This window comes from Pyrus communis, chromosome 1 (genome assembly GCF_041283825.1).
Source record: "Pyrus communis isolate YQ-2024b chromosome 1, ASM4128382v1, whole genome shotgun sequence".
NCBI lineage: Eukaryota > Viridiplantae > Streptophyta > Magnoliopsida > Rosales > Rosaceae > Pyrus > Pyrus communis.
In genome coordinates, this window is record NC_142565.1 from 4750458 (window position 1) to 4763566 (window position 13109).

At 36.3% G+C, this 13109-nt stretch overlaps 1 protein-coding gene across 2 annotated transcripts; it reads right to left on the minus strand.

Moving 5' to 3' along the window:
• Positions 1-6672: 6672 nt before the first annotated feature.
• On the minus strand, positions 6673-8821 carry LOC137719986 (transcription factor bHLH61). Of its 2 annotated transcripts, none has more exons than XM_068458974.2 (4): positions 8559-8821; positions 7452-7589; positions 7139-7309; positions 6673-7036 (listed from the first exon to the last, which is right to left on the minus strand). In XM_068458974.2, exons 1-4 carry the CDS (start codon positions 8634-8636, stop codon positions 6944-6946), a joined length of 480 nt encoding a protein of 159 aa, XP_068315075.1. In that variant the 5' UTR covers positions 8637-8821; the 3' UTR covers positions 6673-6943. The 2 variants fall into 2 exon arrangements, with proteins under 2 accessions (XP_068315075.1, XP_068315074.1); XM_068458973.2 differs by having other exon boundaries at positions 7139-7312; positions 8559-8775.
• Between the last annotated feature and the right edge of the window lie 4288 nt (positions 8822-13109).

The window sequence follows — 13109 nt, forward strand, 5'->3', positions numbered from 1 at the left end:
ACATAGAGCTGATTATGAGTTCCATTGAAAACAAGTATGGACTCTTAACATAGAGTCGACCTCTGATTGAAAACAAATATGGACTCTTAACGTAGAGCCGACCTCTAAGTTTCAATTACCTGTCGAAAAACACGCCCACTAGACCTTGTTCTTTAATGTAACCAACGAAAATAGACTAAACTAGCAAATATAGAAAAACTTAGAAACGCACAAGAATTATATTGGTTCGGCATAACTTTTACCTATGTCCAGTTGTGATTTCTCTAGGTAGAGAAATCACCGCTCATTTGATTAATAATAGAGATTACAGAACTTTTGCAAACCCTAAAACTAATCTCAAAATTCTTGGCCGTCTCTAGCTGTTTTATCTCTAAAAATTAAGCCTTGCCGCACCCTATATATAGGCATAGGGTCAGCTTACATGTCCCAAGGCTGATTGAATTCCTAAGTGGACTAGGAAATTACACTTATCCAAATCCAAACCTAAATTAAATACGGAAAACTGAAATTCTTTCTTAATCCCTCTAGGACAAGAATTGGTATACCTCTAATTTTCCTAAAACAATCCTAAACCAATTAGGACATATTTGATGAACCAAAATCCTAACAATCTCCACCTTGGTGAGTCAAACCAAGTCTTGATCATTGCACCCCCAGAGTATCTTTGAACCTTCTTGAAGTAGCTTTGGAAATCTTCAAAAGTCTTCACCTTGGCAATCTTCTTCTTGCCTCATTGCACCTCAAGTGAGGATGTGCTCTGCTTTAATCAATCAACGAGATTGATTAAGTACAAGCAATGCCTGAGCTTCTTAGCCGTCACTATCTTTGTAAGGAAATCTGCAGCATTGTCATCCGCATGAATCTTTTCAATCCAAATTTCCTTAGACTCCACTCAATCTCTAATTCTGTGATACCTTGCTTCAATATGCTTTGATATTCCAGAAAAAAAACCTAAATCTTTGCCAAGTGAATGGCACTTTGACTATCTCACTTAAGCTTCACACAATCTTGAGTGATTCCCATTTGACTTACTAAACATCTAAGCCAAATCGCTTCCTTTCCAGTTTCAGCCAATGCAATATACTCTGCCTCTGTGGTCGATAAAGCTGTAATTGGTTGTAGAAGTGCCCTCCAACTGATTGGTCCTCATGCTCATGTAAACACATAACCAGAAGTTGACCTTTTCTTGTCCAAGTCCCCTGCATAATCGACATCGACATATCCTAACACCTCTGCACTTTCCTTTTACCTGTCAAACATAATCATTTGTCACCAAGAACCCTTTAAATAACGCAAAATCCATTTGACTGCATCCCAATGTTGTTTTCCTGGATTTGCCATGTATCTGGAAGCGACACTGATTGCTTACACTATGTAAGGACGTGTGCATACCGTTGCATACATGAGGTAGCCCACAACATTAGCATAAGGCATCTTCTTCATTACTTCTTGTTCTTCCTTAGACTTAAGACATTGTTGCTAACTTAACCTGAAGTGAGCTGCCAAAGGAGTCAAAGCTACCTTTACTTCATACATGTTGAACTTCTCAAGAACTTTCTGAATATATTTGGCTTATGATATCCAAATCCTTCCAACGGTCCTATCTCTCTGAATTTCTATGCCAAGGATCTTCTGTGCAGCACCTAGATCATTCATATTGAACTCCTCACTCAACATCTTTTTCAAGTCTTGAATTCTAAACTTGTCTTGACAAGCAATTAGCATGTCATCCACATATAACAATAACAATATGATCATCCCATCTTGGAACACATGATAGTACATGCAACAGTCATATAAACATCTTCTAAAATTGCTTTTCAGCATGAATGAATCAAACCTCTTATACCATTGTCTTGGAGACTGTTTCAGGCCATACAGGGACTTTTTTAGCTGACATACTAGGTTATATTTCCCATATTCAACAAACCTTTCTGGTTGAGCCATGAAAATTGTCTCATCTAGATCCCCATGAAGAAACGATGTCTTCATATCCATCTGCTCAATCTCCATATCATGCTGAGCTACCATTGCTAAAAGCAATCTGATAGAAGTATGCTTGACTATAGGTGAAAAGATTGTATCATAATCCACTCATTCATTTTATGAGTACCCCTTAGCCACAAGCCTCGCTTTGAATCTCACGACATCTTATTCATGTAGTCCTTCATTTTTCCTAAATACCCACTTGCATCCAACTAGCTTTTTGTCTTTGGGCTTAGGAATCAACTCCCAAACAAAGTTATTGTAAAGAGACTCAATTTCTTATGTCATAGCATTTATCCAACTATCTCGCTCATCACTTGCTATAGCTTCTCGACAAGTAGTCGGATCTCCTTGATTAATGTTAAGCGCATAATTAACTTTGTCTTGGTCAAACCCAAATCTGTCAGGTTTCTTTTTGTTCCGATTAGGTTTGTCCAATGTTATGCATCTTTGGAATGCAGGTGGATTGTTGGTTGGAGTTTGAACCCTTTGGGATGTCTGGTGGATTGAAGTGTCTTCAATATGTCTTGTTTCTTGGTCCAACTAATTCCTAACTGGTGAACAATGCTGATGCTTTTCTTCTTCCTCAAAACCATCAGATTCGGCCTCTTGCTCGATTTGCTCCACCTAAGCTTCTTCATCTGAACTGATTAATGGAATTTTTGTTGCTTCAATTTCAGCATCGTCCGTCTTCTCCCTACTATTCTTGACTTTATTTAGAGGTATGGTTGTCTCATCAAAGACAACATCTCGACTGACAACCTTTTTCCTGTTGTTGAAATCCCAAAGCTTGAAACCCTTAACTTCTTTCTCAAAACCTAAGAATATGCAATGTGTAGACTTCGGTTTAAGCTTGGACCTTTCATCACTTAGAATATGTGCATAAGCACTACAGCCGAACACCCTGAGCTTGGAATAGTATACCAGCTTCTCAGACTATACCTCTTCTGCACTTTTAAAACCAAGAGCTGTAGATGGTGACTGTCACATCCTGGCCCAGGCCCCCACCATATCTCAAGCTCGACTCCACCGTAGCACAATATTGTCCGCTTTGGGCCCCGACCACACCCTTACGATTTTGTTTCTGGGAACTCGCACGAGAACTTCCCAGTGGGTCATCTATCATGGGATTGCTCTCGCGCAAACTCGCTTAACTTCGGAGTTCCTACGGAACCCAAAGTTAGTGAGCTCCCAAAAGGCCTAATGCTAGGTAAAGATGGGAATATACATATAAGGCTTACAGGATCCAGACCCTTGGGCGATGTGGGATCTTACAATTGTCACATCCCGGGCTCGACTCTACCGTAGCACGATATTGTCCGCTTTGGACCTCAACCACACCATCACGGTTTTGTTTCTGGGAACTCACACGAGAACTTCCTAATGAATCACCCATCCTGGGAGTGCTCTCGAGCGAACTTGCTTAACTTCGGAGTTCCTACAGAATCCGAAACCAATGAGCTCCCAAAAGGCCTCGTGCTAGGTAGAGATTGGAATATACATATAAAGCTTACAGGATCCACTCCCATGGGCAATATGGGATGTTACAGTGACCTATTAATCAAATAACTTGGATGATTAACAGCCTCTACCTAAAAATTATCAGGCAATCCTGCATGAAATCGCATGTTCATCTCCCTCTCTCTTCCATAAGAGTTCGGTACATCCTCTCAGCAACTTCATTTTGTTGGGGATTCTTCTTTACTGTGAAGTGCCTTATGATGCCTCTCTGCTTGTAGTAATCGGTAAAATCATACTTGTATATTCACCTCCATTGTCACTTCTCAGGTACTTGATCTTTCTTCCAGTTTGATTCTCGATTTCTGTTTTTCATTCCTTGAACTTTGCAAAAACCTCAGATTTCTGCTTCATGAAATAAACGCAAACCTTCCTAGAAAAATCATCCATGAAAGCAACAAAATACATGGCTTCACCATTTGATTTAGTTGATATAGGGCCCCAAACATCTGAGTGAATATAGCTAAGTTGCTCATTGTTTCGGTTATCTGCACTGCTACTTGCGAATGATACATGTCTTTGATTTTCAAGAACACAGTATTCACAAAAGTCCAGTTTGCAAGATGACACACTTTCCAACAGGCCTTGCTTGTGTAATTTTTGCAACCCTTTTTGGCTTATATGCCCGAGCCTATGATGCTAGAGTTCAGTCTTGTCTTCTACACTCTGATTTACAAAAACAACTACTCCCCCAACTATAGTGGTCCCAATTAACTTATACAACTTATTGGGTTGTAGGTCACCCCGCATTACCACTAGCGATCCTTTGGTTACCTTGAGTCTTCCTTTTTTAGCCTTGTACCCATAACCGGCCTTATCTAAAGTACCCAAGGAAATCAAATTCTTTCTTAGTCTAGGGACATACCTGACGTTCCCCAAAGCTCGTATCATCCCATCGAACATTCTGATTCAAACAGTGCTGATTCCTTTTACAAGACATGAAGAATCGCCCCCCATTAAGACTTCTCCACTAATGACTTCCTGGTAAGTATCAAACCATTCTCGTACTGCACACATATGAAACGTGCATCCGGTATCCAAAATCCAATTTGTGAAAGCCTTGGAGCCTAATGTTACTAAAAGAAGCTCTCCGTCACTTTCACGCTCAGTAACTGCACTAGTTGAACCTGAGCTTTCTTCCATCTTGGCTTTCTTCTCTCTCCAAATCTTGAAGTTCCTCTTCCCATAATCGGTTGAACCACATTCAAAGCAACCTTCCTTCTTTTCCTTTTTTTTTCTTGGATTTTGACCTACCTCTGTTACCAGTTTTCTCTTCCTTTATCTTTTCCCACCCCCTCTCCTTGCCTTTGGCATAAAGGCCTTGAGAGCTTTCACTTATATCATCCAGTTTAGCATATGACTGAAAAGCTTGAATTACGTCTTTAAGCTTCAGGGACTCTTTGCCAAACATTAAAGTTGTTCGAAAATGCTTGAAAAACGAAGGTAGAGACCTCAACAAGATGATAGCCATATCATCATCTTTATAAGTTTCTTCGACCTTCTGAAGATTAGCTATGCAATTCTGGAACTTGCATACGTGATCTTCAATATCACCTACTTCTTCTAGTCAAAGCCCGAATAGTTCATCTTTTAGAAAAAGTTTATTGGACACGGTTTTGCCCATATAAACATTCTTCAACTTTTCCCATGCTTCATGGGTAGTCATTTTTTCGGTGATGTGTGACCGAACTGATCTTGTGAGATGGATCTTGATGGAACTCTTGGCTTTCTTGAGAACCTTAGTCCATGCTACTTTTATCATGTTTTCTGGCTTCTCACCAGCGAGTGCATTGTCCAAATCCTACTGTATCAGTACGTTCTTCATCATCATTTGCCAGTCCGTGAAGTCATCCTTGCCGTCAAAGGGCTTTGACGCAGGTTCTGGATCCGCATTCATCTTCCTTTTTGACATCGTAGAACACCTTGATTCTAGCTCTAATACCAATTGTTGAAAAACATGCTCACTAGACCTTGTTCTTTAATGTAACAATAGACTAAACTAGCAAATATAGCAAAACTTAGAAACACACACGAATTAGACTAGTTCGGTAGAACTTTTGCCTACATTCAGTTGTGATTTCTCTAGGTAGAGAAATCACCGCACATTTGATTAATAATAGAGATTACAGAACTTTTGCAAACCCTAGAACTAATCTCAAAACTCTCGGCTGTCTCTAGCTGTTTTCTCTCTAAAAATTAAGCCTTGCCGCACCCTATTTATAGGCATAGGGTCGGCTTACACGCCCCAAGGCTGATTGAATTTCTATTTCTAAGTGGACTAGGAAATTACACTTATCCAAATCCAAATAGACTTCTAGAAATCCAAACCTAAATTGAATAAGGAAAACTGAAATTCTTTCCTAATCCCTCTAGGACAAGAATCAGTATTCCTCTAATTTTCCTAAAACAATCATAAACCAATTAGGACATATTTGACGAGCCAAAATCCTAACATTGCCGATGTGTGGATCTCCACATGTAAACCACTAAATGGGGTTACATGTGAGGGGGAGTGTTGGAATCCCACATCGGTGGTTGAAAATAAAACGAAGGGGTTTAAATATGATTACCCCACTCTAACTAATATCGAGGTATTTTGTGATAAAACCCCACACCTAACAGATTAGGCAGATGATAAAGTTAAGGACAGTATCGGTGTTGTTAGAGTGGGGTCTCACAGGCCCACCAATCCAAAAATCCAACATCTAATATATTAATCAACTAGAGAATCAGAATTATTGATAATGATAAACCCGAAGTTGAATAATTAATTATTCTTTTTGTTTAATTAGGAGCTAATTTATCCCATTCATATTAAGAGGATCTATATATGATTGATCAAACATTCGTAACTAAGTTGTTTAAAGCTTTATTAATTCCTTCATAATCAACGCATTCAGCCATCCTAGCCAGCTATAGCTACAACTACAACGAAACTGGTCTAATTAAGTTGTTTGAAGCTTGATTAATTCTTTGATAATCAACATCATCATGCCAACCTAGCTAGCTACAAAAATCCAACATCTAATATATTAATCAACTAGAGAATCAGAATTATTGATAATGATAAACCCGAAGTTGAATAATTAATTATTCTTTTTGTTTAATTAGGAGCTAATTTATCCCATTCATATTAAGAGGATCTATATATGATTGATCAAACATTCGTAACTAAGTTGTTTAAAGCTTTATTAATTCCTTCATAATCAACGCATTCAGCCATCCTAGCCAGCTATAGCTACAACTACAACGAAACTGGTCTAATTAAGTTGTTTGAAGCTTGATTAATTCTTTGATAATCAACATCATCATGCCAACCTAGCTAGCTACAACAAGAGAGAAGCCAAACGAGGATATTTATCCAAGAAAGCGAAAAATGATCATCATCGTCATCATGAACATAAATAGGTAGTTATGTATAGCAACCGAATCTTGATTACTAATTTTCGGTATTTTCGCTCCAGTTTTTTATAGCCACTGCCACTGCTTGCTTTACTGCATGCGCGTCAATGCTCTCACCTTCCTCTTCATTCTATACATCAAAGTGAAATAACCTTATAGGTGCTGTCATTAATATGTATATAATTCTCTTGCAGTAATTATTTATATATAGAGAGGAATTGAAATGTCTTACTTCTCCTCCAACTGCCTGTAACCTGAAACTGTCTGCACAGGAAACCCTAGCTTCAAGGACATTGAGACCCAAGTCTTCGAAAGCTTCCAGTACAGACACAAGCAAACCTGGGCAACTCTTCTCAGAAAACACATTTATCAGAAATCCTTTTTCTAGGGCTTCCACTGTAACCTGCTGAATAATAAGGACATGTACAAATTATAACAAATTAAAACTCCATTATATATTACTACCCATACAACTAAAAAGGATACTGATTAAATTGATCATAGTACTGGATATGGAAAAGGGTGAATTCTGTCTGTATAAGTACCCCAGGCAATGGATTTTGGTCACTTGATGATGAAGAAGTAGTTTGTGCATTTGCAATATCTTGATTCAGTCTTTCCACCTTTTGTTTTAGCTCTTCAATGTACTTGGAGGCATCTACTATGATTGAGGTTTTGTTTAGCTGCGACACATGCACAAACAAAAACTATACTGTCATATACATTTGATGATATCAATAATGAACATACACACACACACACACACACACACACAGAGACAGAGGCACACGCATATATATATATATATATAATCAACATATATGTATACATATATACACACTGTCTCTCTCATAGATTTAGATAATTAAAGAAGTACAGTCATGTAAGAACATCTTGCCATGGGTACAACTGACGGCTTGCTACTTATAATGAAATTCCAAATTAATTGATCTCTCTCTTTAGATATATAGATTTATGTAAATTACACAAATAGAAACTAATCTAATTCTAAAGTTCGACCGTAATCAAGATAACATATGGGATACTGAGATCTTTCAGAAAATGAATATCTATCGAATGGCAGCCATCAGAGAGACAAACATACACACTAACTGTTAGAACTTTTAGCTTTTGACGACTCACAGCACACTACTTATAATATTGTTTCAGTTTCTCTTGATAAGCTTAACAAACCACAGAAATAAATTGTTTTCGTATATAATATTAACATAAATGTTCTCATGGTATCAAGCAACAAGGAAACAGTATAATCACACTCACTCTTGGATTTGATATCAAAGGTGAAGAATAAATGATGTGCTTTTGTTGTTCTAATCTCAACCTTTGATATCAAATCTAAAGGTGGATGACCATGAATTCTTGGTCGCCAGATGACCATGATTTCTTGGTCTCTAGGTGACCATGAATCTTGGTCGACTCATAATATTAATTCTTCATCGGTTTGAAAATCAAGAGAGTGGTGCAGAAATAAGATATATTCAGGGGGTAGCCAGCACAAAAATGAAACCAATTGCATGTATTTTGTGTTAATGGGAAGAACAAGTGTGGTTTAGTATATATAAAACTTGGAGAAATTTAGGCCAATACGATAAAGGGAAAGCCTGAGAAATGAATGCAGCAGGAGGAATTACAGCATGAGAGTTAGTAATAGAACGAAGAAGTTGCAGCTTCTCATAGAGTGCTGCCCTCTTGTGCTCCCTAGAAACCATGGAAACTGGAAAAAGTAGGATATCGGATTCGATATATATTTCAGATTTACCAGCTTTCTCTCTTGCCCCTCTTCTCTCTCTTCCTTACACAAGTCTCTGAAAAGCTCTGAAAGCTTTTTATAAGAGGGCGATGAGCTCTCAAATCTATATGATCACCTGTTTTCTTCCCTGCACATGACTGCCTCAGTTTATTTTTTTCGAGTTTGGACAAATAGATAATAGATTCTAGCTGCAATTACTGACTTGCCCTTCTATTTCATAGTACAAAATTGTTTCCTTTTTTTGCCCATATTATATCGCATGGCAAGGGATAACATTCCTCGTTAATCCTTAGGATGATTAATTGCACATAACTAATCATTTGTCTTATTCTTATATTAATACTAATGGGCTTCTTAAACCTAAAGTTTACTTAATTTGTTGGTAGAACTAGGCACTAGACCAAATGGTTCCAGAAAAAGTGGAATTCAACATGATTTCTTCACTACACAACTTAATTTAACATGAAACATACATATTCATCATATCATGTATATACATGATAAAGTGGAATTCATCAATTATTGCTGAATAATTTTCAGATATAAAAGTTAAGTTAACCACCTTATAATATAAGATCACGTTAATGTCCTTGATTAAAGAAATGCACGCCATGCCAGGTGTCCTAAACTAATAATTTATGGGCACTTTCCAACATAATATTCAAGCTGTTCAGCATAAAATCATAGATCATATCTGCAAAGTTGCTAATGATTAATAATTTAAGAATAGTATATATTATACGAGTTTTCTTTCTTACCTGTATATACATGTCTTAAATTATAAAGCCAAGTATTCTGTATATTATGTATCTGGTGATAAAAACAGTAATAGTGATATTAAGAGTGATCAGTTTCACATGCATGTTTTTGGAGTAGTCTGCAAGTTGATATGCACAAAGCTAAGGCCACTTGATCATAAGCTAGAAAACATTTAGGGTCGGATATAAGCTTGAAAACAAAACAGAGTTTCTGTCTTTCATTCATTCTGAATATTCATTATATATATATATATGCATCCACCAAAATTATGAATTATTAGTGAATATAGATGGGAAAATGATACAGAGAAAGGGGTAGAAAGGGAAAAAAAAAAGAAGTGAAGGGCGGGCAGGAATGGGGGAATCATAATCTCGTGATGGAGATAGAGGGATCAGGTGGGAGTGGCAACTGTGGATTTGTGGAATAGGCCAGCCATCGAGCCATCGAAACAAGTGCATGAGAAGAGAAGCAACAAAATATGATCGATATATGTTTAGTTTGTGAGTTCTGGAATGCCTCCAAACACTCCTCACGGGGGGTTTTTTTAGCTTAGCCTCTTCCCCTCCTCTCCGTTTGCCCTTTTTGTCCGCTCCTTCTCTCTCTTCCTCTCTCTACACGTGCCATTTTTACCTTCTCATCATCTCTAGCCTTCAAGTTCAATTTCATTAATTATACCTTTTTTGACAAATGATGAAATAATCTACATTAAATATGATGATTCAAACTTGAGTGCAAGGAGAGGAACATATATACAACCTGGCCAAATTGGTTAAGCTCATATCTGCTCATCATGCTCCCATTAATTTAATTTAATTTAATTTTTTGAAACTCATATAAACATACAATCATAGATTCATAATATTAAATATTTATGCATGAGGACAGTAGACTTCATCCTGTTCTCACTAGCTACTTGTTCTTTATACTTATCAATCATTAATCTAAGTCTACTTATAATTTATATCCATTGCATGGTATATGAAGTTTCACTGCAACTTGCTGATCAGACTGAGTTATATATAATTGAATTAGAAATTCATTTATCTTTTGGACAACGCATGCACATAAACTTATAAAGGATTAGTCAAATATTTCCAAAAATATATTTACTTCCATGGACAGTTACGTAGATGAGGAAAAAGAACATTGCACTAAATACCAATAAGCATGCAAGTACAATTCCAATTTCCATCTGCAGTCAATATATTTATGTACTTTTTATGTATCACGAGACCTTTATATTATGTATCAAACTTAGTCACTACGTGTATATATGTATAATGTACATGTACATGTATAGGAGGCTTAAGAGCAAGAGTTTTCCCTACTAGCTAGTCCTTGTTGATTCGAGCATTGTCTCCATTCGCCACAGAGACAAATCACGTACCAACTCTATTCACATGTGTGCCCATTAATCATTACAACCAAACAATACTCTCCATACACATACCCTGCTCCCAACCCTTGTCTTTTGCCCTCCATAAGAATGTATAATTTGTGCACTTCCCTGACACATTCCATGATCAATTTCTACGGTTTCCCTTAGCTTATTTAAAAAAATTAATTATTTCCAGGAATTAGGGTTTCCCTCAATTATTTTCCCAGTTTTGGTTGCATGTGCTTTGATTTTGTATTATATAAACAGATCCATCAGAATCTTGATTTGATTTTTCATAAATTTTACTGATCAGGTAGTAATGGGTTAATTTATTTTATCACCGTACATGCATGAAATGTCCACCATTTGTAATTAATACGCTGAAAGGCATGAATCGAAATACTGAAGTTCAATAAGTTTGTCCAATGAGCGTGACCTGATGCTTATCGGTATCGTAATATACTGAAGAAAAGTAGGAAAAAAACAAGTTAAAACAGATAAGCAATAATTTGTCTTGATACCATTGAAACCTATTAGCTAGCATTTCTTTATCAAATTGAAGTGACTAATTTCTTTTTATTAATTTGTTCGGTGCTGTCCAATTCTTCTCAGGTCTTTTGTAACCCCTTTTTTTAACCATTTTACTTGATTTTGAAAACCTGAGGATATATGCATGCAATTTCTATTTGGTTGATGATGATGATGGATTAATTCATTCTGATTAATTCTACACGCAAATAGAGGGTTAGGCGATGTTAATTTATCGGATAGGACGATGTCGGACACAGAAGTTCACCCTCAAACCCGAAGGCAAAGGATCTTAAGCTCTATTTTCCCAAGGCAAATTATCTTAAGCTCTGTTTTATCATCGATTTGAGGGTGATAAATTAACGTATATTACGTACTCATCTTAGGGCTTGTTAGTTGCCAAAAAGTTGGAGGCTGATGCAGAAGATTCTTTAAGGATTTGAGTGTTCTCATTCACATGTTTCATAATGGAATGCTCTGGGGGTATAAACCCGACTAAGACAATCGTGCTTATATTTTATTTATTTTTAATTAATCAACGTAGAACATATGTACGTGCTAAACTCCGTTGTATTTGCGAGATCACAGCAACAATAAAATTCTTAATTGTTTATAATAATCTCAATTAGAAAAGTGATATGAAAGTTAATTATGGCATAACAATAAAAGTATTACTTTATTTAGAAATGCTTCTCGTGACATTCCATATTATTTGAAAATGGAATAAAAAAAACCCATATAATGACAAGCCTTGCCACAATCACCACATAGAGCTTGACACCAAATCTGTGCTCCTTCATATGGTTCCAAAATTTTGTAATTCACTTCGAAAAAAACCAAAGAAATAGTTACTATCACATACAAATACATAAACATTGTGTCCAAGAAATATTCTTTTATTTGTTTTAATAAATAAATTATCCTTTAGCATAGTAGTATGTATATATAGGATTCTTGTGGCTCTTGCTAGCAAAAACTCACGTGAGTTGAACTTCGGGAAAGTACATTCACATGCAAGTGTGACAATGGAAACAAAATTTAATTGAAGTATAAAGTTGAGTGATAAGTGCCTCTCTTGGTTGGACATATCACATACATACACATGATTTACATATATATATATATATTCATTCTAAGTTGTTGTTAACTAAATTTTCAAGCACAATATTAACGGTATCAACAATAACGACAACATATAGATGACATATCAAATGCATGTCCACATTTTCTTTAAATGCGGTTAATTGCAAACTAAAACATCTCTTTACATGCATAAATACTTACATATATATATGATTAATTCGTTAAATAGATTGAAGAAAAGGTCATTTTCATTGTGCATGTATCGCCACACACTCAAGAATAAAAAAGGTCATTGTCGGAACTTCGTCATTCCATAATTTTTAGCTTACATATATAATGCCTACAAATTGCTTTGCTGTAAAAATCTTGTTGTGTGCAAAGAGAGCACCCATGCAAACAAATCAGCCAAAAACTTCATACAGCTATATTGCTTTGTCCTTTTTCAAGCCAAAAAAAAATATTCTGCCAAATATTTGGAAAATGATATCGGCATGCATTGTTTTCTTCTTAAATTAATAACCTTTATACTTTCATTTGTGTAATATATGTTCTTAATTAATTAGAAAATTCAACCAACAAATAAGTTAAACCCTTATTTTGCGCTACCACAAGAGCTAAGAGCAAATAGTACAAATGGTACAAATTTGCCAAAAAGACATAGATGCGACACATCTTACATTACAT

Coding starts and splice junctions, on each gene's coding strand:
- LOC137719986 (XM_068458973.2), bottom strand. CDS start 8,636: ATGGTTTCTAGGGAGCACAAGAGGGCAGCACTCTATGAGAAGCTGCAA. Junction 7,590..8,558: donor CTATTACTAACTCTCATGCT/GTAATTCCTCCT, acceptor CATGTGTCGCAG/CTAAACAAAACCTCAATCAT. Junction 7,313..7,451: donor ACCAAAATCCATTGCCTGGG/GTACTTATACAG, acceptor CTTATTATTCAG/CAGGTTACAGTGGAAGCCCT.